Here is a 26,181-nt window from a genome sequence, read left to right as displayed (position 1 = left end):
AAATGGCGACAGATTTTATTCGATGGCTTTAAAAATGTAAAATATTAAATATATTAAGAGTAATCATAGACATCATTATATTCTCATTTGGTACACAACATTAATAGCAGAAAGAAAGTAACAAAACCACTTCTGTGGCTGGCGTTACTCATCCTTTAGTAGTCAATGAATATCCGTTGGATTTTCTTGTAAACAAATACAAAATAAAGCTTGTATTTATTCCAAAAAAAGACAGAATCACACTGAATAGTCACTGTAGATTAGATAATTTAGATATTGCATTAAATTAAAATATTACATCTATTGTATTTCACGTGCATTTTTAGGTCTTGACATGACGAGTTAGGCAATGCCAACCAATCAAAAGGTTTGACGCACCAGTGCTAGGATCTTTGATTGGTTTGTTACAATGCTTCTGGATTTAGATCTTCAAAAAGTATTACTCTGTTGGGATAAGAACTCAAAACAGAGCATTATATAATCAACTAGATTGGACTCGCACGAATGATTGGATAAGTGAAAACTGTTCAACAAACTCAAATCACTTTTAAGAGCAATTGAAATTCAGATGTAATGAGATGTTTCTATGAATTTTTTGTATATTAATCTTGTAATTACCATATGAAAATGTAGCTTCTTGATTTTCATCAAATTTTGTATATTGATAAGATTTTCATCAGATTCGATTCATCAATTCGACTATTTTGTTATGCTTGAATCACTCTAAGTTTATCAATGATTTTGATTTCAATGATGGATCTCCTTTGATATGAAGAGTATTGAACGTATCATTATCTTGATATAAAAGATGTAAAATTCCGTAAGTATCAAACTTTACACAAAAAATACAGATCACAATTCTTTTTGATATGAAAAGTATGTAGTACTGTAAGTACTCGCTTTCTATCCTCTACGTTACTTGATATCATGAGTTATTATTACATAAACAGACATTCTATTAAAATAACCTTGATAACATAACACATATCATGTTTGCATATTAATTATAACATAATTCAGTCTTCAAAAGAGTACGTAAATTAAAGGAATCGTCTCATTTGTGATAAGCATGAAACACTATATCTACAAATAGTATTTTCACTTTATGACACAAAGAAGCTCATATTCTCTTCACTAACACTCAGAAATTATTCAAAAGAGTCAATCATTTTTGGCCCATTCTTTATAATAGAATTTAAATGTATCACATTGTGGGATGAATATATAATTTCTCCTGATGCCGGCAGGAGTAATTTTTTCACACTTCAAGAACAGATTCATCATTCAAGTCCATAACAAACCTTTTATCTCGGATTTTAATAACATTTATGCCTGAAGCCCCGTTTTTCTTCTGGCCAGTCATTCTTTGAAATACATCCAAAGGAAGTTTGACTGGTTGGGTTATATAGTAAAATTTCACAGTTTGATTTTTGCCATCTATAAGCATGGTGGTTTCAATAACCTTTACAGATTCTGAATTTTCGAAATTGAATGTTTCGGTTCTCTCAATTGTAGTCAAGGATTCCTCTTTCAACGGTTCTGGACGTCTTCTGCCGGAATCTGTATCTTTTCTCATATCGATTTCATTTGCGTCGACGCTCAAAGTGGGAGCTGTCCTTGGTGTGGTCTCCTCCGCAGGGGTTACACGACTTGAGGAAGGTGCTTCTGTAGTGGTAGTTGTTGGTCTCTGCGTTGTTGTAGTTGTGGTTGGCATTTGCGTTGTCGTAGTTGTTGTTGGCATTTGCGTTGTCGTAGTTGTCGTTGTCGTGGATTTCTCAGTTGTTGGCGCAGGTGTTGTCGTTGTGGTAGTGGTTGTTGAAGTCGTTGTAGGTTTAGGAGTCGTTGTAGTGGTTGTAGTAGTTGTGGGCTTCATTGTAGTTGTTGTAGTTGTAGTCGTCGTTGTAGAAGGTGTTGTAGATGCAGTTGTAGTTGACGATGATTCATCTCTTCGTGCTGTGATCACACCATTTTCTCTTTCACGTTCAGAATTGCTTCCAAATATGGATCTTCTTGTAGTTGAAGTGGGCGTTGTAGATTCACTCACATCTCCTTGCCTTTCAATAGAAGTAGTTGCTGTTGTTGCACTCTGTGTGAAAGCTACTGAGAAACCAGGATTCCTAGCATTTAGTCTTGCCCTAGTTCTGCTCCGAGGCCTGGCTGTAGTAGTAGTGGTAGTGGTAGTCGTGGTCCTGGCTGTTGTTGTAGTTGGTCTTCTAGTTGTTGTTGGCTTCGTTGGAGGAGGTTCTGTGAAGATTAAGGGCCTTGTTTTTATTTTGAAAGTTGGTTCATAGTGACCACCACTTCGATGAGGATTTACATGGCTGTGACCAGCACTAAGGTCATAAAGATGCTGGGGGCGAGGGTATGCTGGTGGATGCTGCTCAAGTGGATGGAATTTACCTCCAGAATAACCAGAAACATCATGATGTTGATGCTCTACTGGATAATGGTGCTGTGCAGGAGGATAATGATGCTCAGCTGGAGAATAATGATGAACAGGATGATGGTGTTCAGAAGGATAATGCTCCACAGTATGTTCACTGTAAGAAGGAGGTGCATTATGATCGGAAAAGGCGTCAGGAGGAGGATAAGGTTCTAAATCATGTTCTTCATCATGGTGATGCTTCTTATCAAGGGGATCCTTGGTGTTGCTAGTTATAATAATTTTGGGGTTAATGTGGAAGCGAAATTTTACAGGTGGTAGCTTTAAATGCTTATCAACAATTTTATAGTCGGGGCTTTGATTAAAACTGATATGGAATCTTTTCGGCTTCTTTTCTGGGTAATGATGATGCTCAGGCACATGGTGATATTCCACTGGAGGCTCATGATGGTGAGGATTTGATAAGATTTCAATTGCTGGTCCATGGTGTTCTTCTACTGGTGGATGTTGTGGAGTGGGGTGATATTCAATTGCATGTTCTGGCACATGATGATACTCCACTGGAGGTTGTTGGTATTCTACAGCAGTTGCAGGCGGATGATGGTATTCTATTGCTGTTTGATGAGGATCTTGGACATGGTATTCTGTAACTACATGTTGCTTCCTGTGTACAGGAGGAGGATAAGAAGCGGTTGGATGCTGACTATTCTTTCCATCACCAGGAAAACCTTCTGTTTTTGTTTCATTTCCTTCTGTTTTTACTTGACCAAAACCATGCTGCTGTCCATAGACTGGTGGAGGACCGTTATAAGACGGATGAGGTTGAGAAGGATGATGAGGATTAGCTGGTTGAAGTTGGTAATGCTGATTATATGCACCTGGATGAGGAGGATAATAACCTTGTCTTTGAGGAGGATGTTCCGGACGGCGCTGAAAATGATTCTGTGGACGTGGAGGAGGTCTGGATGGAACAGGTTGACTATGAGCTCCAAACATTTGAGAGAAAGGGTCAGGATTCTGTTGATACTGTTGTTGATTTTGTTGATCATTTCTATCATCCGGAAGTCCAAAGAACTGTCTACTCATAGAATCTATAAAATCTGGATATGCTGTAGAGTTCCTTATGCAGACTAGCAGGAAGCATACAAAAACTATGCATCTTGTAAAATCCTGAAACATAAAAATATGTATTTTATTTTATAAAATTTATATTATATATTTTATAAAGTTGTATGATTTATGAGAAGCAATCCAATAGGATTGCAGAAAAATAAAAACAATAAATTGTCGATATTTTATATGTTATAAGATTCAATGTCTTCATCTTACATGTAAGGAATTTTTCGCATGCTGTTACGCATGAACCTACATTAAATTAAGGAATTTAAATAATCTTATTAAATTTTTAATTAATAATTAATCGAGTTTTTAATTTTTTTCTCAATAACTTCTCAAAAAATTAATTTCTCCCCGCTTTAAAATTCTAAATATTTTCACGAGTTCTTCACTAATGCCAGTTTTGTTTCCGTACAATTCCCCCCCCCCCCCAGGTTTGGTAATTTTTTAATAACATTATATAGTAAATTTTATAATTTTCTATAATACATACAAGTTGTGTGTATACCACAGCTCCTTTTTAAAAAAGTGTAAAATTTAAAGACAAAATAATTATTGACGGATTTAGAACATTATAATTCTTAGATGTTTTAGACCAAAAATTCAAGTCCTCTTAAAAAAATTCCAAGCGAGAAATGCTTTTAAAAATATTACAGCATTTATTCATATAATTTCTTATTTATTTATTCATCTTAAATTTTCCTTTATTTTTGTTCTTCATTTCTCTTTTGATTCGGTCATATATTAATTGTTAATCTCACAAGCTAATAATAACTATTACTAATTAATAGAAAAATAGAATAACTATTATTTATTAATAAAATCGTTATTAACTTATATCTTTTAAATTTTATATAATTTTAATTATATTATGATCAAACAAGCATCTAATTCCATTACATAAACAACATTTTAATTGCCTTTATAATGTAAAAAAGTTTTTTATTTCTCAAAAAAAATCTTGTCGAGAATTAAAATTTGATATGATAACAATCTAATCTCTTCAAAATCGTTTGTCCTACATAGTAATTTTATATCACAAAATTTCTCAAAAATCGTCTGCGCAAATATATCGCATATTTTCTTTAATGGTGTTTTTCAAAAACCGTTTTCAACAGTTTCAAAAAGCATTTTTGTCGCCAATAATACTCTTATAAAGAATCTGATGGACGATATGCAAAATCGCTTTTACATTTCTTCTAGTCAATATTCGAAACTTACTGGATATGAATGAACTGTTTTTCCATCAGTTATTTTTCTCCGATAATGCTGCTATTTATATCTTTATGTCTTTCCACGTAAAAAATAATACACGTCAACTTACCGGAAGTTTTGATAATAACTTTCCTTTAAAAATTCAAATTGTGCTGATTGAAAAGGACATGGATAAAAAAAAAACCCACAAAAATATTTTTCAAAAATAGATAAATTCGTAAATTATAGTTTTAAAAAGGTTCAATACAAAAGAGAGTTTTAACTATAAGAGAAATAATGCTTTAGCCACAAGAAATCAGTCATTTGAAATATTTTTTAAATGTAAATATAATAGCCATATATTGATATAATTGACAGCAAAGAAATATTCAATATAATCAAATAATTAAAATGGTGGTGTTTATAATAATTAAAATAATAGTAATTAAATTAACCACTTAAAATAATGAAAAAAAAAAAGGATTTAAATAAATAAAGTTATTGCCAACCTTATAAAGTAATTTACTAGAAACAAGTAATGAAATAGGTAAAAACATTTTTTAAAAAAACGGACGATTTATTAATTTTTTAATTTTATGGTATTTTAAATATTTTATACTAAAATGCTTAAAAAATCATTTCTTCTTAAGAGTGGAATAAAAATAATTTTTTTAGATGATTACTTGTTATGAATTGTCACAAAAAACAGTTCTGAATATGAATGTTATAAAAATGATTTTTTAAACCATTTATTTTGTTAATGATGTAAAATTTTAATATTATATAAACGCAATTTTTTTATAAATAGTAGTGACTACATCATGTATAAAAGACTTTTAATTATACCATCTTATATCATTGTGATATCAACTTTTTCGAGATATCAAAAACCGTATAACATGTTAAATTTTATTATTGAGTTTTAATCCTATAAAAAATTTTTAATCTTTCAGAATATTACATATATTAGAATAAAAATCAAATAACTTTTATTCGTAACATATTTTTTTCCAGCATGTAAACAGAATATTACAATGTTCTTTTAAAATAAATATATTATGATCTCCAAACATGTTTTTTTTATAATTAAATTGATTCATAAAATTAAACAATAAATTCTAAAGTTCTTAAAAGATGCAAAGACCTTGTTTTATAACTACTTAGCAGATTTATTCAAAGTAAAGTATTCAATCTCTCAACAGAAAATAATCTAAAAGAAAAACTCTTATCATTTGCTAAGACAGAACAAGGTTAAACACTGATAAGAATATTAGACTCAAGATTACAAAAACTGTTTTCAATTTCGAAAATAAAAGAAGTATTCAAAGTAAATTCGAAAATCAAGTTTAAAAATAAATTATTTTTTTTTTTTTAAAAAAAGAAACTTAACTTAGGAATTTTTAGTTAAATTTAATTTTTAGGAATTAGATATTTTAACATACATTATCGTGATAAATTCAAGTTATTGTTTTCAAGAATTCTGAATCGTTCGTTTACGAACAAAAACGTTTCATTTAAATTTTTAATTCAATTACAATATTTTTAGTTACTTTTATTATTTATTGTTTGATGTTTTATTTGTAACATAATCATTTTATGATAGAGAACCTTTATACCCTCACAGATTCTACTGAAATCGGATTTTTTTCATTTTATTGTACTAATTCTTGATCATTGGTTTGTAATTGTTTCTGCTCAGTTTTTATCTTTAAAAATCAATCGCAATGAAATTATGATATTAATTTAAATCATATGCAACTGCATGAATTTCTTTCATTGAAAATGGAAACACACAAACTGCTCAGTCTGTATGACGTCATTTATTAAAAATGATGTAACAGCTTTTCATACATTTTTTATTAACTATTATTTAAACTGATTCTCCCATTTATTTTTATTCTTCATTCATGTTTAATTCAATTGCAAAGCTTTACATTATTTATTACTAGCAAACCAATATGAGCTGTTATTTACTGACGGAAATCGGAATTCTATTATATCTTTTAAATTAACTGCAGCTTCATTAATTGAATTTTAAAGATTCCAAATAAATCGTCTGCAAATAAATTCAAATTCGAGATGAGGTTTTTTTTGGTTGTGTTTTACATTGTCATAAATAAAATGCATTTTTAGAGTACATTTTTTTTTCTGGATTGTGAGACATTTTATTCTTTTTTTTTATGTTTATTTCTAAAATTTTAGATTTAATTTCAGGCATATATCATCACTGCTATCATCACTCATATCATCACAAGAAATAAATTTTTTAAGTTAAATAGTTTTTTAGTACTGAGTCTTTTTTCAAAATTTGAATTACTTTTCTGGAATCATTTCATTTTTTTAATCCATCATGGGCACTAAAAAAACAATCAGGAAAAGAAATAAATTGAAAACAAAAATATTGCTTTAAACTAAATTTATCACACTCAGAGATTTGATAACAGAAAAACTTTCTATTTGACACTTTTGTGGCTTTCAAAAGCAATGCAAATTAATTATAGTCCTCTACATGGGAAAACAAAAGCGTGATTACTCAAGTGAACTGATGCATATCTGTTTGTAATTCGTAGTTTCGATTTCATTCGTGATATTGAGTACCATGGCGTTCTTGTCTTTTAACAGGATGGTATGTCCCAAAAATCAACCGTTTCGAATAACCTTTTGTTGCCGATAGATTATGGACCACTTTTGCAGCAATTTATAAACATAACATTTACTCACTTGAGTAAAGCAAATATTTCTTCATTCATATTTCATTTTATGAATTCTTGATTTCAAAGTATAATGGATTTGTGTGAGAACATTCCATTACAGATTTATCTAAATTTGAATCAGATATCACTCAGTTAAATGGGGGCATTAATTCGTATTTAAAGCGATTAGCAAATTTTGGATTATTTATTTATTTAATTTTGCTTTGATGTTTGTTATTATTTGTTGTTGTCTGTGGAGGTTGTTATTAAAATTTTTAATGAGATTAGAGCGGAGGTATCTTTCTAAAAGAATTTTGAGAAATTGCAATCAAATATCTTACTCTTTGAAGAATTATTCCTTAAAACATTAGATAAAATAAAGTTCTATCAAACGAAATTCGTTAATTTTTTGTTACTTTTTTTTGACGTGTTGTGAAAGAACAAGGAAGTATTTTATTTATTTATTTATAACGAAAAAAAAAAAAACAATTTTTGTTCATTTTTTCCAGACTTGAATATTTGCCTCATCTTGTATGTGCTACAACGCGAAAAATTTTAATTTTCTTAATGCCATCTAGTGACAGCAATATGAACTGCAATTATAAGCCGATAATAACAACATAAATAATAATTTTCAATAAGTACGAAATCTATGTGTTTATGCAATTATGAATGAAAAGAATTATTTCTCAATTATTTTATTCTCAATTTTAAAAGATGAATTTCAGATGATTATTATAACTTTTTCTGAAATAGAAGTTTTAAAAATTGTAAGTTAATATCTATTACTCTGTAGAACTAAATACAAATTTATTCGCATTTAAACATTGATGAAAACTATTTTAAACAGAAACACAACCATTATTCATTCCATTTTTAAATCTTTTTTTTTTTCATTGCAGTTAAATGTGTATTCTAAATTACTTCAGCAAACAACGGTCTAAATTATTTCAGCAGACGATTAAATTATTTCCGCAAACGGAAATCTTATTATCGAAAATTATTGAAGTGTTTGACATCCCAAGTGAAAGAATTATTGGAACAACGATTTAATGAACGAATAAATACTTTCTCACTATAGATTCATAACTATAAGTAATTTATTTCTAGTTTTAATTATTTCTATGTATAGATTTTTATTTTGTTTTTTCTTCCATCCGTTTGGCAACAAGAAAATTAAAACAGTTCTTAAATCGCTAATATTGCAAACGAATTCATAACAATAAAAAAAGCAAATAATTTCCAATCAGCAAGCATTCGACTTCAAGAATTTTCTTTTGATTTTAATTCTTCAATCTGTAGTAAAATAATGAGAAGTATAATTACCTGAATCTAGGTCTGAATTTTTTTTATCCATATTTTTAAGAGTTTTAAACATCAGTTAAGGTGAGTAATAAACTTTTTTGAAGTTTTAAACTAGCTATTTGTAAATTGAAAAGAAAAATTCTTTTATAAATATTACAAAAGATTTAAGATTTGCTTAGTTTTTCAATTATGCGATTATATTTCTTTTATATTATCTTCTTTTTATAAGAATAATTGTACAATAGTTTTAAAAATAAATCAAAACTATACTTAACAATTTTACGTCGCAATATGATTCCCTGCTTTACTATAAATTCTTTATTAATTGATAAATATATTTTTATTAATTAAATAATAAATATAATATTTCATAAAAAGGAAAATAAAAGGTTTTAATGCGAAATTCTTTTGCATTTGCCTATTTGAAATTTGAGTCATTCAAAGATTTATTGAAAAAAATAATAAAAGAAAGTGAAATTGCATTCTACGTATTTTGCACTTGTTCTTAGTACTGGAGCGTATGAATATAGATTCTACTTATTTCTTGAATAAAGAAAAAGAATTTGTCTTCAAACAATATTAATTTTTCCGTTTAAATTTTCCCTAATATTTTTTTTAATTAAAGACTCTTTTTGATTTAAAAACTTTGTTTAATTTAGAATGATCAGTAATTTTATGATATTTATACGTTTCAAACACTAAAAGTTAAGGTTTTAATTTTATATATTTTTTTCCTAGTCATTTTTGCTTCAAGCTGGAAATAAGTGATCCAAGAAATTTTTATTAAAGAGGGGAAAAAAAGTGCGCTTTTGAGCAAATTAAATCCAGTATTTCTAAATTAATAAAAGAAAACAGAAGTTTTTGATAATTATTAAAAATTACACGTAGCCATCTTAATATCGAAATCAAATTTTCGTAAATTAGCTAATTCTAATCTACAAAAAAGCATCTTGGTGAAATACCACATTCGCTTCTGAATAGGAAATTAAACTCAAAAAATATTGTTTTCGAATTTCAAATGTTAAAATTAGATAATAAATCTTTATAATGAGATATTTTACAACCGAATTTTTAAGTCACATATTTCAGCATGCTTTTGTAAAATTTAATGATTTCAAATTAATTGATAGTATTCAATAAATGCTTATGTCTAAATGTTTTAAATTTTCTAAGAATTTTGAGAAAAAACGCAACGTCGTCAATTTATTTTCACATGGTATATGTCAAAATAATAGCTCGAATAGGATTTTCGAAACATTTCTCCATTTCAGAATACAGAAAATTATATGGAAACATAATACAGTCCAGGTAAGTTGAATATTAGATTTTTGCCATGGGGGTCACTTAAAAAATTATAAATAGAACTTGTTATATTAGTAATTAATCTTCTATTATATGAAACATAGATTAAGAAATTATTTTCTTTTTTAAATACTGGCATCGAAATAGTGAGGAATCTCTACTTTTTAGAATAATTCTTTACTCCTAAATAGGGAGGCGAAATGAATCGATGAAATGTTGTGAAAATGTATCTGGCGCTACCTCCAATCAGTAAGAAATAGAAATTTGGTGTGGGAAGTACAAGTTCAAGTGTAGTCGTCGACATCTGACCATGATTCAAAATCACGAGCTCCGTCCCAAAGTAGCCTTTGTGTTATTTCGAAACGAAGCAAAAATATAACTAAACTAAATTAAATCCCACCAACTCTCCAAAAAATATTTTGGAATTTATACACGTCTTTCAACGATCATTTTTACTAAAAAGGAATCTACCTAAACGAATGAAATTTTGTATGTGTCTACTCTAAAATTATTCCTGTGTGATTACATTTCGGGCAAAATTCGTTTATATTATGTTCTTGGTTTATGTTATTCTTTTATATTATATTCGTTATTCGTTTATTTTATGTCGCCTTTTTGCCTGAATTGTGCGTAATAACACGATAACTTAAAACGCAACTAGTAGATGCATGAATTTCATTATATAATCTTCAGATCAAAATTGTAGATATATGCCTAAAAGAGTCGATATGTTTGAACACGTCAACTCAGCATTACAGCAAGCTAGATGGATGAAATTTATTGAGTGTGTTGATACAAAAGCAACAGACATGAATGATATTTGGGATCCAACTGATCAAGCAAAAAGAGTATTAAAATACATAGATTATTCTTTTAACTATACTACGAAATTAAACACATACATACAAATATATATGAGGGAACCGAGAGTAAATCATTTCCACTTTTCATATATATTTTTATTTTCTAATTTATAATGTTATAAATATAAAGAAATTTGCATGTTTTTTTATTTCGCTTTTAAAATTTCTCAAAAATATATATGCATGTATGTTAAATCATAAAGTATTTGACACTAGCTGATGTAATTACATTGCTAGATTTGAATCCATCTTGATGTTCTTTACTAAAAAAATTTCATTTCTTTTATTAATTGTCAAAAAAACCATTAAACCTTCAAAAAGTAATAGAAAACCTTCATTAAAACCTTGCTAAACTTCAATATTTTTGAGAAAATTTTTAAATATGCGTCATATAAGAAAAAGTAAAAAATCTATTCGAGGGAATTCTAATGCTTTCATAAATATACGCTTTTTAAGGTAACTAAAAAGTAACTTATTATCAATGGGAAAATATTATTTTTATACAATAATATAATACATAAAATTTTTCTATCGTCTAAAACAATATAATACATAAAATCTTCCTATCGTTCTAAAATAAGATAATACATAAAATCTTTCTATCGTCTAAAACTTAATATTTAAATAGAATTCGAAAGTCTGTTACAGCAAAACTACTTAAAGTCTCATAGTTTCTCGAAAAATTACAGATTGCCCCAAATAAGTTCTGAAAACTGCAGATTTTTTAAAATTATTATTTTGCATACAACGTATAAACGTATATATGCAAATATAAATATTCCGTATACGTAAAGAGAAAACATTCTGAATGTGGAGAAATTCGGACAACTTTTAGCGAATATCTACGTTTCAGACCCCCCCCCCCCGCAAATCCAAAAACCACTTTTTTTTTAAATTATACTTATCTCTTAATACAGTATTTCAAAATACTTTGAGCTAGAGGATGAAAATTGCCATGAAGCTTAACCCAAAATTTGCTGATTTCTGTTAAACTGTAAACGAAAACCCTTCATACTAAGTCTGTCTACAGACAATTGAAGATACTAATTACAAAACGCAAAAAGCTTGATGGATGATATTCAGTACGCAGGTTAAACATCATAAACACAAATCTATACCAAATTTTTAATCACATCTATAAGGAACTGACCATCTATTTGTACTGTCACATACTTAAAAGTGCAATAACTTATCAATGCAAAAACTTAGATAAAAGAAATTTGGTGTAAAAATTTAGTGTCTAAAGTATAATTTTTATAAAATTCCTATAAAAAAATTGACTATTTGTCGGTCTGTACTTTCACACGTATGTGCACGTGATATTTAAAAACTCAATAACTTAAATAAATGATATGCGACTAAATCGTAATTCTGGTGAAGTATTGGTTTCAATTTGTAAAAAGATAATGTCCGAAATGCACCGGCTTATTTCACTATACTATGAAGCTCAAAACTCTCACTTGCGAGATTCTAAAAATAAAAATCTAAGCACAGTTAGTCATCATAGATTGCATAAGGTCCACAATTTTATGTAATGAGAGAGGAATAACACTTTTGTAAGAGAATGCTCTAGAAAATTTCGGGAAGACCATTTCTGCTGGTTTAAAAAACATTTATGGAATTAAAAAAATAATAAGCTACTCAGTGATCATAATGAATGTTTTTATAAAATTTTAAGAATAAAATATTCTTGTAGCTTATTATTTTCAAAATAAAACGATTTATTGAAGTTCTTCTGAACTAATTTTATTCACCAAATTTTGTAGAGAAATACATGATTGCTAACGAAGATTGCAGGAATAAACTGGATGAACCTATTTTAGCTAGGATATAAACAAATTCTTATAAGTGGAACAATTAGCGAGAAGTTCTTGAAGAGGTGTGTTTTACAGGTTTAGAGAAAGTGAAATAAGCAAGTGTATTTAGGACATCCTCCATCACGGAAGTTAAAAAACACGTTGCTCAGCAGAGCATCACGAAAGAAAGGCTCGCAGAAAGAGCTGACACACATAATTGACAGTTAAAGCGAACAGAAAAATATCAATAAATATCATACTTTCGCTAAAGCAGAAGTGGCAATAGCAAATGCGCTCTCTCTACCTGTTGATTTCAGAGAAATAATTGCTTAATGACTCATGATTTTTTTTTTTTTTTTTGCTTTCTTTCTACAAAAATTTAAAAACAAAAATTACGTTTTTATATTTTTAATGATAAAATCCCTTAATCTTGTAATTAAATGGTTATATTTTAAAAATTATCCATTTTAGAATGCAGCCAAAGGAGGCACTACAAAAGGCATGCTGTTGTGAAGTTCCCATATTTAAATTGATCGCTATCTTTTTAGTTTTTTGAACTATCGTGCTCTCATTTAAATAGACAGACAGACCAAGAGACAGCCAATATCCAAACGTCTGAATTCAAAATCTAATAGGTATGTGTGATTCTAGTAGTAAAATGTTATATCGAGTTTCATTCAACTGGTTTATTGGATTTTTGAGTTATCATATTTATATACGCACGAATTAATGGACCAACAGATAGATTTTGATCCATTTGGATAACATTTTGGTCCAAAATCTGATATAGGTCTACAATTCTAGGAATAAAATCATAAGCAAAATTTTGTCTATCTTGCTTCTTGTATACAATGTAAATGCATAGTCAGATAGACACATTTTGAATGGATCGAGTTAAAAATTACCATAATTTTGCTGAATATTAGAAATGAATACATTTTAGAAATCCATAATTTTGTTATAAAAAAATCACATGAGAAACATTTTCAATCTAATTCGTTGAGTTTTTAAATTCTTGCATTCACAAACAAATTGACACAATACTATTAAAAGAATGGTTTTCCTTCTCATTTAGGATGATTTTATAAAAAGATTCATCAAAATCACAAAACCGAATTTTTTGGAGATGAAATTTTTTTTTTTTTTAAATATTTAGTACACGAGAAAATCAGAAAAGTTTTGATTAAATGTTTGCTTTTTAAAAGCATAAAAAATAGTATTTTTAAAAGGTTGAGGCAAAAAACTCTGAGAAGTTTTTAGTTACAATATGAAAAAAATTAGTTAATATTTTTTCTAAAATAATATTCAAATATAAATTTTCTCAAAAAACTCTATAGAATTTTGATTAAACTTACTATAATAATGTCCAAGAACTTAAATAAAGCTATATAAACGGAAAAGGAGGTTTAATAAATCTGATAGTGTTTAAAAAATATTGAGCAATCACAATATTTAACATATTAATCATTAAAATCAAGAACTGAATTTTCAAATATTATATAAATTTTAAAAAAATCATTAATTAAAAGCATCAAAAGAATTATTCTTCAAGAAAGCAATAAGAATTATTGTTTGGAATATCACAGCGCGCAATAGATTTCAAATCTGAATTAGTTTGGATCATTTTTCGTTCAACATTCACTGACTTTAACGAGAAAGATTGGACACAAATAGAATTTAAGATAACATATTTAATTTTAAACATTCGGTTGTTTTCTTCTGGATAATATGATCATATTGCAAACAACAATTTTTTCACATAATGTTCAGAAAAATTTATTTATATCTTCTCAGTATAAAGGAAAAGATTTAGCAAATTTCAAGATTTTTTCTTGAAACGACATCAGAGCTTTGATATTTTTTGTAAACTAGATTTTTATAATTTTGTTGATTCTAAATATATGATTTGTGGAAATTTAAGATTTTTTTTCTGACTATTGTTTTTTAAAAATAGTCGCTGATGTCACATTTGCGGATGTTTATATTATTGAAATATATTCTACGGAAATTTATTCTATAAATACCACAGTTGTGGATGTTAATATAATTGAAATATATTTGACAGAATTTTATTCTATCAATATTATAATTGTGGATTTTGATATTATTTAAATATATTCGACGGTAATTTATTCTATAAATATCACAGTTGCAGATGTTGATATTATTGAAATATACTTGACAGAATTTTATTCTATCAATATTACAGTTGTGAGTATTTATATTATTGAAATATACTCGACAGAATTTTATCCTATCAATATTACAGTTGTGAATATTTATATTATTGAAATATACTCGACGGAAATTTATTCTATCAATATCGCAGTTGCGGATGTTTATACTATTGAAACATACGCGACGGAAATTTATTCAATCATTTGTTTCGCATTAAGAATTATTCATAAAAAGTAGTTGTTAGAGCAAAGATATGTCGTCAAATGTTTGCTGATTGCACATTTAAAGAGAATTCGAAAGCAAACAGAGAGTAAAAGTTGTCGTTTTGAACCAATTGCTCAATGGTCCACAACTAAAGCGGAAAAACGAGTCAAAAGTTTTGATTTGAAAGAACATTTGGAATTACAAATCGAAGAGAAAGTTTTCAGTAAATCGGTTATTTTTTATTCTTCCAAATAATGGTGATTTTATGGAATCTAAAGAATAAAAAAAATCGTAATAATGAAAAAGGTGATTTGTAAAAAGCCATTCAGGTACTTTCAAACAAATAATTAATGCAAATAGTGCAAGCAAATTTAAAACCTCGAAATGTTCCGAGGGTTTTAACTGGAAATACCATTTTCAATAAATAAAAAAAGTTTTAAAAATAGTAGTAATTTCTTCAAGAGTTATAATAAATGACCTTTTTATATTGAACTGTTCAAATCTAACTTTACTATAAGACTCGATTTTTTTCTCCTTTAAATAAATTCTTGTAACATGCTGATAATACTTATCAAAATCTAACTCATGCGTGCTTGGGGGCACCAACAACCAAGTCATGCTCAAGGGCAAAATACCATCCTACCCTCTACGTACATCTAACACTTAATCTATAATCCCTTATCCCGGGCCCCAGGGAATTTAACCCACCTGTTCTCCAATCCCCTCCTACACTGCTCATACATTTGATAGGGATGACATGGATCCATAATAATTCTACTAAACAACGTTAAGAGTTGGTGGATCAGAGATTCAAAAATTCTGACTTCATTTTATAAGCTTTAGGCAAATATAGATGGATTGTAAATAAATCTACAATAAGCATTTAATTTCAAAATTTTAGTAATTTCAGGCCTAATTTCAGATTATTGATTTTTAACGATTATTAAAGAAGTTATTTTTTTCGATGATAACGGCTGAATTATTGAGTCACAAATATATTTAAAGGCTAATAGTGTGAAGTGATTTATAAGACAAATAAAAGACATTTAAAATCTCACATATTGTTAGTCAACATCATCCTCATAATTATGGAAATCATGATCATTTGATTGTAAAGTGTGAGCTACAGGACTGGAGGGTTTCAAGTTCGAAATACAATTCCTTCAAAGATTCGTCGCATATATAGACTTGGTGGGCGCTAAATCGGACATCGTAGGTAAGACGTGGCGATATGCAAGCGGTAGATCCCGATTCAAAGATTTTAATATAACAAAATGCAACTTAAACGTGGTGCTTATGTTAATTCGCTGGCGATTTAATTACAATAAAATTTGAGAATCTATAAATTATTTCCGAAAAGGAAAAACTCCTTTTGTAAAAATATTTTTTTAATATTTTCAAATTTTAAATTTTTTACTTAATGACTTTAACATTATCTTCAGTCATAGTTATGCTTACTTATTAAAGTTTGAAATATACGTAGAAATTTCCATTGACTTATCCACAAAATATGATTACCTCTTAGAACATCCGTTGAATGTATGTGAGGAGGGTAGGCAAATGTGTTAAGCAAATAAATGAATTTGGGAATTACTCTAATGTAGGCTTGACTAGAAAAGTAAATCAACCCAGTAAATATACACGAAGCTGAGAAAAACTATTGTATAAATATGTTCACAGGCCTTCAAATATCCCATTGCGCTCTGACGAATCGTTCTCTTTTTCAATTTCCATTTTACTCAGGAGTTGTTAGGATTGTGATAATATTAAAGAAGATAATTTTTCTTATAAATAGCAGGTAATTAGATCAGAAGTGAAATGTTCTTTTAAAAATACACCAATGATACTCTGTTATTATCTTCATAAATAACCTACATTTTCCCAATCTGGAAATTGTTTATACTTTCTTTTTTATTCAAAGTAAAGGAAACGAACATTAACTTTTTTTATTTAAGAGTCATAAAAAATTAAAATTCCTATCTCTAGACCGAAACTTAGTAGTATGGTAAAGTTTAAGGTTTATATTGACTTATTTGATTGCGTCAACTGTTGTATTCTATTCGAATGGATTTTTTACATCACAGAATTAACAGAAAGGATGTTCGTCTAAAAACTCAGCTAATTAAAGAAGAAAAAACTGAAAATTCTATTTTGCAATTAAAGCCCAAAGAAAAAAAATTCGAATCACTATATTAACATTGAAAAACACATGAGATTGAAAGATTTAATGAAACATAAAGAATTTGTTTTACACTACCCACATTAAAAAGTATTGTTTTAAGTAGGACTTTTTAGTAAAATTTTAAAAAAAATCAGAAAATTAAATAAAAATTAAATTGGTATCAATAACAACTATTTTTTAAAATTTACAGTAATTTAAAAATGATTTTAATTCATTAATAATATTTAAAGCTATTGAGAAGAAACGATAAAATATTGATTGCTTGTTAATTAACAAAAAGGTCATTTAAAGTTTTTAAAATATTTTTTAAAGAAAAACTATTACCAAAAAAGCAATTACGTGCCAAATGTTTTAGCAATTGCTTTGTAGGCCATTTTGATTGCTGTTTGTATTACAAAATTTACAGAAAGTATGTCAGCATAACGGTAATTAGGTTAAAATTTCTGATATGCCTGATACTAAAATTTTTGAAATGCAGTTGGAGGGTTTAACTGTCGAAGCGGTCTCTGGAGGCTGAAAAACTGCCTAGTTTTTCTATATATATTTAAATTGTCTCGTTTACGATTTTTGATTTAATTGAGAAAATTATTTTAATGATTACTAGAAGAAAGGGACTTGATAAATTTAGGACTGATGTTTGAATTATGATACGGAATCAGATACCACGGAAATTCCCCTTTTTAAATAGATTTGGAATACTCTAGATATATATCTTCATAAAGGAAAGATATTCACATTTATGTGACGCCGAAAATGTAGCCGTCATATTCCTTCGACTAAAATTAGGGAAGATGCTAATAGCAAGCCTTTTATATTTTTAAAAAATTGTTGCTAATTTAATAAAATAAATAAAGGGACAAATAAAAATTATAATAAGATAATTCAATCCCTATTAACCATTTTTTTTTACTTCATAGTGTTTATAGTCTAGCATATTATTCGTAAATTGTAAAATGCGAAATCCGGGAAGTACATGCATTATGAAAAGAAAAAAAATCTTTCAAAACATTCTATAGGTAGAATGTTAAACCCAGAGTTATCAAATTTGACAGTTATATCTTGGGTTTAGGAGCTTACTAAAAGAAAAAAATTTTTAATTAAAGTTTTTCCTAAATAATTTTGCAGTATATTCTTCTACTACTACTACTACATATAAGACCAGACAATCCTTCATAGAAAAAAAAATAAGTTTTCCAGTGATATTTATTCTATTTTTGTACACATTTTCTAATTTTAATAGATTTCGAAACATTTTAAAGTATATTTGACAAGAATTTTTTTTTACGTTTTAGTTATTGAATATATTCATATTCATACACATTGTGACAGTATCAAATCCATTTTCACGAGTGAATTTTTGGTTGAAGTTATCTAATTCAGAAAAAATTTCTTAAAATGGTTTAAAACAAACAAATTAAATCTTAAGTATTATCATATACAATATTTAGAACTAGTTGCTTAAATCATCTTCAACATTTTCTGTATTAAAAAAAGCAGGCAGAAAAGAAATATGTTCACAAGGATAAGCCGAGACCTATCTCAATCTAGAGAGCATACAAGAAAAAAAAAAATCGTATATTTAAATTTTAGCTGCTGTTTTTATAAATGTTGCCAAATTATTAAAACTCCGAAATAATACCTGGACAAACATTTCTCTCTATAATAAAATAAATGCAAAATTTTATTTCATGTTTGCACTCATATTTCATATCTAGAAAACAAATATAAGTTGCCATAATTAAACTAATATAAGCAAAATTTTGAGCTGTTCTTCAAAAATAATTTATTGAAAAAAGTAACATTTCTGCCATTTTCCAATTATTTTTTAATTTCCTAAAAATATTTTGTTTCATAATTTGTCAAAAAATTCTCATAATATTTTGAGAAATTATGAGATTTGAAATATCTTTAGTGTAAGACTTCCGAATTTTAATTAAAAATAACTTTGAGGACGATAGAAATATTTTATTTATAATAGTGTACATAAAATAATCTTTTACACTAGAAATAAGTTAATAAAAAGGTTTTGTTTGCATTCGCATTTGGATTTCTTCGAGTTCTAACTAGATTTTTACAGTTTTGCATATGACGAATATTTAAAATTTCCTAAAAAATACTGAATTATATGCTGGATTTTAATGAAAGTTTTCCTGACAGTTAATTGTACAGTTGAAACTTCAACAGAAAAACACATCAAAGTTGTTTCCAACCCTATCAACTAGTCTCAAATATTTTATGATTTAGCATGTATAATTACATTATTTTAAGAAATTTTATTTAAAAAATGAAAAATGCGCCTTTTTTTTAAATTTATGTTTCACTATATAATTTCACAAAATTACTTACTTTTTTAGTACCTCGAATTTTAAAAAAAATGATAAATTTATATTTGCGTTATAACTAGAGGGTAAGGGGGCATTATTGCAGGATAAGTTTCCTTTGCTAACAAATGAACTTTTAGCATGATCAACAAGACATTTTAATTTTGCCAATAAAATTTATGCTTCACTATATAATTTCAAAAGTTTTTTACTTTGTTGGTATCTCGATTTTTTTTAAAAAATGATTCATTTAGGCTTATGTTATTACTTCGAACTTAGTTTCCTTTACTAACAAATGAACTTTTAAAGTGATCAACAAGACATTACAATTTTGCCAATCGCTTTTCATTTAATCTTTGAAACATATATAAAAGTAATTTAAATATGATACTAACAAGTTTCGAAGATCTATAATTTTCAATATTTAGAAAATTGAGAGAGAAAGTAGAATATCAGCAATTTCCTAATCACCTCTATTTTTTGTTTTCGCAATTAAAGTAAGAAGTATAAATTTAAGAGTAAACGTATGATAATGTAATTTCTTGAAATAATTTAAAAGGAAAAAAATGTTGATACTTTCTTAAACAGTCAAAAGTAAAATTTTTCTATCCAAGATCTTTCAATATTTCTTGCTCTCCTTATGTGACAGTGTTGAATGTATAATTTGTTCGAGCACTAAAATCGAAATTGATGTCGGTCTTATTATTATGAAATTGGTCGTAGTTTAAGGAAGTAATGATCTCCTAGAAATAAATGTAAATTACTGAATTACACGACTTCTTTTCCTCCTATTAATGACGCAGAAAACAAAAATCGCTTAAACATTAAATTCTTCCGAACAAATTTGGCCATTATTTTCGAAAAATACACTGAAATTATGAAATTTGATTTCTTTAAATTGCTTTTCATAAAAGTCGTGGAAGTTTTTAAATCATGTAATTTAGGTTACATTTACGAATTATACTCAATGATTCAAAACAAGTTATTTCGTTTTGAAAACAGAATTCAATTAAAATAGGATAAGAAGCGCGTTCAACCAAATGGATATTTTTAGTGACTACATTTGTCATCAAACTTGTGCTTATGTTTAAATTATGTTAAATATATTTTACGATAAAGAATGACTTTTTAGAAATTAGTTTAAATTTAGCATTTCCTTTTTTAATAGTAATTAGACATCTCAACTAAGTAAACATAATAAATATTTTAAGAATCCATCTTGGATTTTGCACAGAAGCGAGATAAATCGTTACTTAAGTAATATTTATATAGAAGTAGACTATAAGATGCCGACTTCCTGGCATAGGGGTAGCACGTCTTCCCCATGATCCCGGCGTCCCGGTTCGGGCATGGTTGTTCTTCTTCTTCTGTGTTCTATCTGTGAGATGTGTGAATGTAACCTCCTTTAAAAAGGGGGTTGTGCAAACGAATGTGACGCATGAAGTAGCTAAGTCGTACTCTTGGCCCTAGTCGGCGCTACTGAAAAAACGAAACGCTCACTCGGCTTAAGTCGTTGACAAATAACTTTCAGCGGGCTTGTAAAGTGCATAAGTCACAACAACAAATTTTGAGGTTAATTTTAAAGCTTTACGTTTTTCAAATTTCAAAAATATTTATTAAACCTCTTTATCAATAACAGAAATTTCACGTTAATTTTATCTTCAGTTTTAAATTTGAACTATTAACATTTATCCCAAAATGCCTCTAATATAAAATTTAAAAAACGCGCTACTTTGAGCACATGTTGCAATATTTTTGGGAACTCATAACTATTATTATTTTTTCTATTTTTTCACATTAATTCTATTGAAATATATTATCCTATACGAATTACTCCGTTCCTTAATTCTATATCAATTTTTTTTGCAATTATTACTAGTCCAAAGGCAAGAAATTAAGCTGATTTAGGGTTTGCAAGCTTTAAAAAGAGAAGCTTCTTTGATTTAAAATTACATTTTATGGTCATATCTTCACTGAAGATCGCCCCGCTGGTGAGCATGTTTGGAGATGGGGCTGTCAGCACAGGTATTGTCCTCGTCGTCTGACCGCAGCTCAAAATTACGAGGTCCGTCCCAAAATAGTACTAGTGTTGCTTTAAAACGGGGCATTAATATAACTAAATCTAAACTAAACTCATTGAATATCGCACTAATACAAAAAAGGAAATATTATGAAATTTCACTTAAATTATATGAAATTTTATTCAAATCGTGTAAAAATACCGAAGCTATTCTTCCTTTCAATTCATTTAACACTCATATTTAAGCAATCTAAATACATATTAATGAAGAATAGTATAGAAAAATATCAGTTATTAATATTTATAACTTGTTATCTCGCTTCATTCATTATAATTCATGATGATATAATTAGCACATGAATAAAGAGAATTATGAATGGAACTACGCTTCCTTTCAATTACACCTGAATTTCTTCTGAACTACTTTATGAATAGATAAAGGCTTCACGAAAAGATAATGACAGGCACCAAACAATAGACGTTTGTTTGAGTTCATAATATGGAAAGACAAGGTGAAGGACATATAAAAAAAAGTATCTGCTTTTTATGGGATTTGAAGAGGTTATTGGATACAAAATATGAAACAAAAGTGAAACTAGGACTTTCGATTTCTCTGCAGATTGTATTGATAAGAAAGACATCTATGAATAGAACTATCGCAACAACATTCTTTTTTTTTTATTTCTGAATCACATTATAAAGTTGACAAATGGATATTTTTTGTTCTTATATTTTAAAATAATTTAATAACATGGATTTTGGTACAGAAGGCCCTTTTCGTTATTTAGCTGTAAATTAATATTATTGAATCGTATTAATATTAACTCGTTGATGAAAGATTAAAGTTTGATTTTTGAAAGATGTAGTATTCGTTTATATTAAACCTGACGGATACAAAAATGTATAATGTTTAAGCTCAGAAAAATTCCGGAACATTCAATAACATTTTAAATAGTGAAGCGCGTAATATTACACTTTGCATGTATTTTTCTTATTCGTAAAAAAATTATTTCCCCTTTTCGTTAAAATTTTAGCAATATTTTGTTTGCATTACTTCGAAATATAATATTTTTTTTCGTTTTATCTACTAAGATAAGCAATAAATGATTTCTGATTTATAATTAATTAGTTTCCCACTTTATTTGTCTACACATCACGATCATAACGTCTATGTTAAGCTTCTTGAAATAAATATTTTATTAACAAAAACAAATTATTAAAGTTTAACTTTTAATATTGTAAATTGAATTTTCAGAGCAATAAGAAATTTTCATCTATAAATATAAAAACTTAACATTTTTTTTTTTGTTATCATTTACTTTTTTTCATGTGTATCGTCGACCTGCAACGATATGATAAACACTGAAGGAACCGAATTGCATAAAACTAGTTTTCATTCACATTAGATGAATAATTAAAGAGATTAAAATAGTCGTATTGTCATTAAAGTCCTCTAACAATTTCACAAATTTATTTAACTTTCTCTTTTAAGTGAAGTATATTTGAAGAAATACTCACTTTAAGTTCAACTGCATGAAAAATAATCATGACTTAAAAAATTATTTGATATATAATGTAAAAAATGTTGTAGAAAAATATTTGAATTATACTTTATTCCGTAACTTAAGCAACTTAAAAATTAGAAGAGATTTTAAGAAAAAAAAAACTCTTAATTCTTCTAAGTAGAATAATTTAAACTTGAAAATATTTAATTAAATCTTTTCAATCCAATTAAATTTCTTTACATCAATTTCTGATATTTAATTCTCATATATTTCCTGATTATTATGCTATATTGAGAAAAACAATAAAAAAAATTTCTTATTGCTTTTCTCTAAGAAAAGTTTAATGCCCTAGTTGTTTGAATAACAAATTTTTCAAAATACTCCATTAAAACATAATTTTCTGCCATTCTTAAACATTTTCTAAACTATTTTTTCTCGATAGAATTTTACATTAAACTGTCTATATATTTAATAAAATCGATTTAACAATAAATTCTTTGATAAGAAAGGTTATTTCTATTTAGAATCAAATAAATAATAAAAGAATTATATTTTTTGTAATTTCACAATCAAATGCAGTCTGATGTATAAACATTAATTTCATTTCCTAAGAAATAAATGAAGACAAAACTTCCATCAAAAGAATTCATACGTACGTAAAACAGAAGCGACAATTTAAACTGAAAAAATATCTTTCCATAAGATGATAGCCTCTTTCTGTTAACTCAAAATTATATTTTAGAGAATTTTTGATTAAGTGATAGCATATGCCGTTAAAAAGATTTCTTATTTACAAATTACAGTTAAGATTTTTATACTTAATTTAATTCTTCAAAATAAATGTATAATAGCAATAAATATTAGGAATGAAAAAGAGATTTTTAAAGTCAAATAAATTGTAAATGGAAATAAAAAGGTTATCATGGGGTAACAAAGTGGAAGATAATCAGTTTTAACTATAAAATTATATAAAAATATATTAAATAAATTCAATATATTTAATAATAAATCAAATTTTATTAATTGTAGTATTGCAGCAGTCAATCAAATATAGACTGTACTTCAAAATAGTGTGATTTATACTTTTAAAATATCTATATGGGATTTTAAGCAATGTGATGATCCAAGGACATTAATGCAAGGATTTCCTAGGCATTACTAATTTCAATTTCAGATCTGGTTTTCTGAATATGGAAGTGAATACTATTACTACCCATACTTTCTTTTTTTTAAAAACTTTATTATTTAAAACGATATTATTTGTTGCTTACCCTTTATAAAAGTATCCAAATTAAAATCGATTATACATGCTTTTAAAACACTGAGTTACACAATTGAAACTAAATCTACTTCTGTTTTTACGATTTTGGGGGATATTGTTAATTTTAATATCGCATTTGTAGAACAATATGGATATCAATTTCATAGTATATGCGTAATTAAATAGGGATAGATTATATCCTATCCTGTTGTCTATCCGATCCACGAATATTAACAAGTTAACATAAAAATTGGCTTTTAAGTATATTTTTTCGAAAAACTGAAGTGTCAAAACAATATTTATAATTGCTGCGATACATATGTTAGGACAATTACCTGTCCAGTATTCCAAAACCACGTGTAGTCACTCTTCCGCCGCATCTCGTAATCCGGTACTGTCCAGTTCAAGCACTGTCATGCAGTAGACAAAACATAAACACTTGATAACACACAAAGCTACAGCGATTCACTGGCATGGCCACTGCAGGTCCTTGCATCGCCACATGGCTTGTGGGGGTTTCCTCTGCGAGAACTTCAACGAACGAAATGGGCACAATCACTTCACTGCCACTGACCTCACAGGCGAAGTCCCACTTTTAGAGGCGGAAAAATCAAAAGAGAAAGGAACGCCAACAAGAAGGAATGAAATAAACCATCAAAAAAGCGAAACGTTGGGAAGAAAGTGAGGAGATATTACTTGGTGCGAGTCCGGATTGGCGGGCGAGGTGGTTACGGATTTTCCACTTTCTCAATGACCCGCAATTCGATCAAGAAAGAAAGTTATTGAATTCTTTGCCTTTTTTCCCACACCTCAATGGTTCTGGAATCGTAATTTGGTCCGAAAATCGGAACTCCATTTCTTTCTGTTGATGACCAGTCTGAGAAGCGATTATGGTCTTTCTTGAAAATAACCGGATTTTTTTACTTCTTCGGTACTTAACAAAATTGTTTCCGCATTAGATTTTGTTTTTTGGATTAATCATTATGAAGAAAAGAATGGGAAATAAAATTTGAAAATTGACTAATTTTTTTTTGTTTGAAAAATCTAGTTTGATGACTATCTTGTAACTGAAGTGAATAATAATAGTAAATGTGTAAAATAGTTTTCAATAGTAATTTGAAATATTCCATATTAAAGAAAATCGATTCGTAATTTCTGATTTAAATCATTAATAGTACAAAAATTGCGTTTCTTCGGAGTATATATTTAGATACGAATCACATGCTGATTATATATAAATATTTTTCAGTCTTACCTACATATGAGCTGATCTCTTGAATAAAAAAAAAATCATGAATACGCTTAGTTTAACATGATATTCGAAACAATCTGATATATTACAGCATTCATTTTAAAGTCTATCTGTCATTACTTACACTTTTACGTTGAACTTACACTCAATTTTACCATGATGAAATCGGGTCCAAGATGGCGCTATATGGCATTGTCGCAAGAGAGCAGATAGAAAAAGGCTCTAATAGTTAGTTATAAAAAAATATTTTGTGTGTATGTGTAAAATCGCCTTTTTTGAGAAAAGACACCTATATATATAAACTTAAAAAGCAAAAAATATTAAATATGAATAACAAGTAAAAAATACAGCAACAAGTTCGACTCGAACCGAGGACCCGCAAAACACACATGCCTCATGTTGTTCGGACTACTATACGGCACTGATTGCTCTATAAAGTGGAAGTTGAATAAGCTTAATCTAATAGTTACAAAAAGTTTCTTTTTCTGTGTGCAATTGCATTTTTTTCAGGGAATACACCTATGTAGATAAACTTAAAAAGCAAAACCTTATCTAAATACAAAAGAATCAAGTTAATAGGAAAAACCAAAAATCAAATAAAAATTA

General features: G+C 27.8%; 1 protein-coding gene across 1 annotated transcript; it reads right to left on the bottom strand.

Annotated features, from left to right (window-relative positions):
- LOC129989342 (eukaryotic translation initiation factor 4 gamma-like) lies at positions 1–24,904 on the bottom strand. Its single transcript, XM_056097823.1, has 2 exons — positions 24,659–24,904; positions 1–3,553 (listed from the first exon to the last, which is right to left on the bottom strand). The coding sequence occupies exons 1-2, from the start codon at positions 24,701–24,703 to the stop codon at positions 1,259–1,261; spliced, it is 2,340 nt and encodes a 779-aa protein (XP_055953798.1). The 5' UTR covers positions 24,704–24,904; the 3' UTR covers positions 1–1,258.
- Positions 24,905–26,181: the final 1,277 nt, after the last annotated feature.

This window comes from Argiope bruennichi, chromosome 10 (genome assembly GCF_947563725.1).
Source record: "Argiope bruennichi chromosome 10, qqArgBrue1.1, whole genome shotgun sequence".
In the NCBI taxonomy this organism is placed as follows: domain Eukaryota; kingdom Metazoa; phylum Arthropoda; class Arachnida; order Araneae; family Araneidae; genus Argiope; species Argiope bruennichi.
This window is presented reverse-complemented; position numbering and strand designations above follow the sequence as displayed.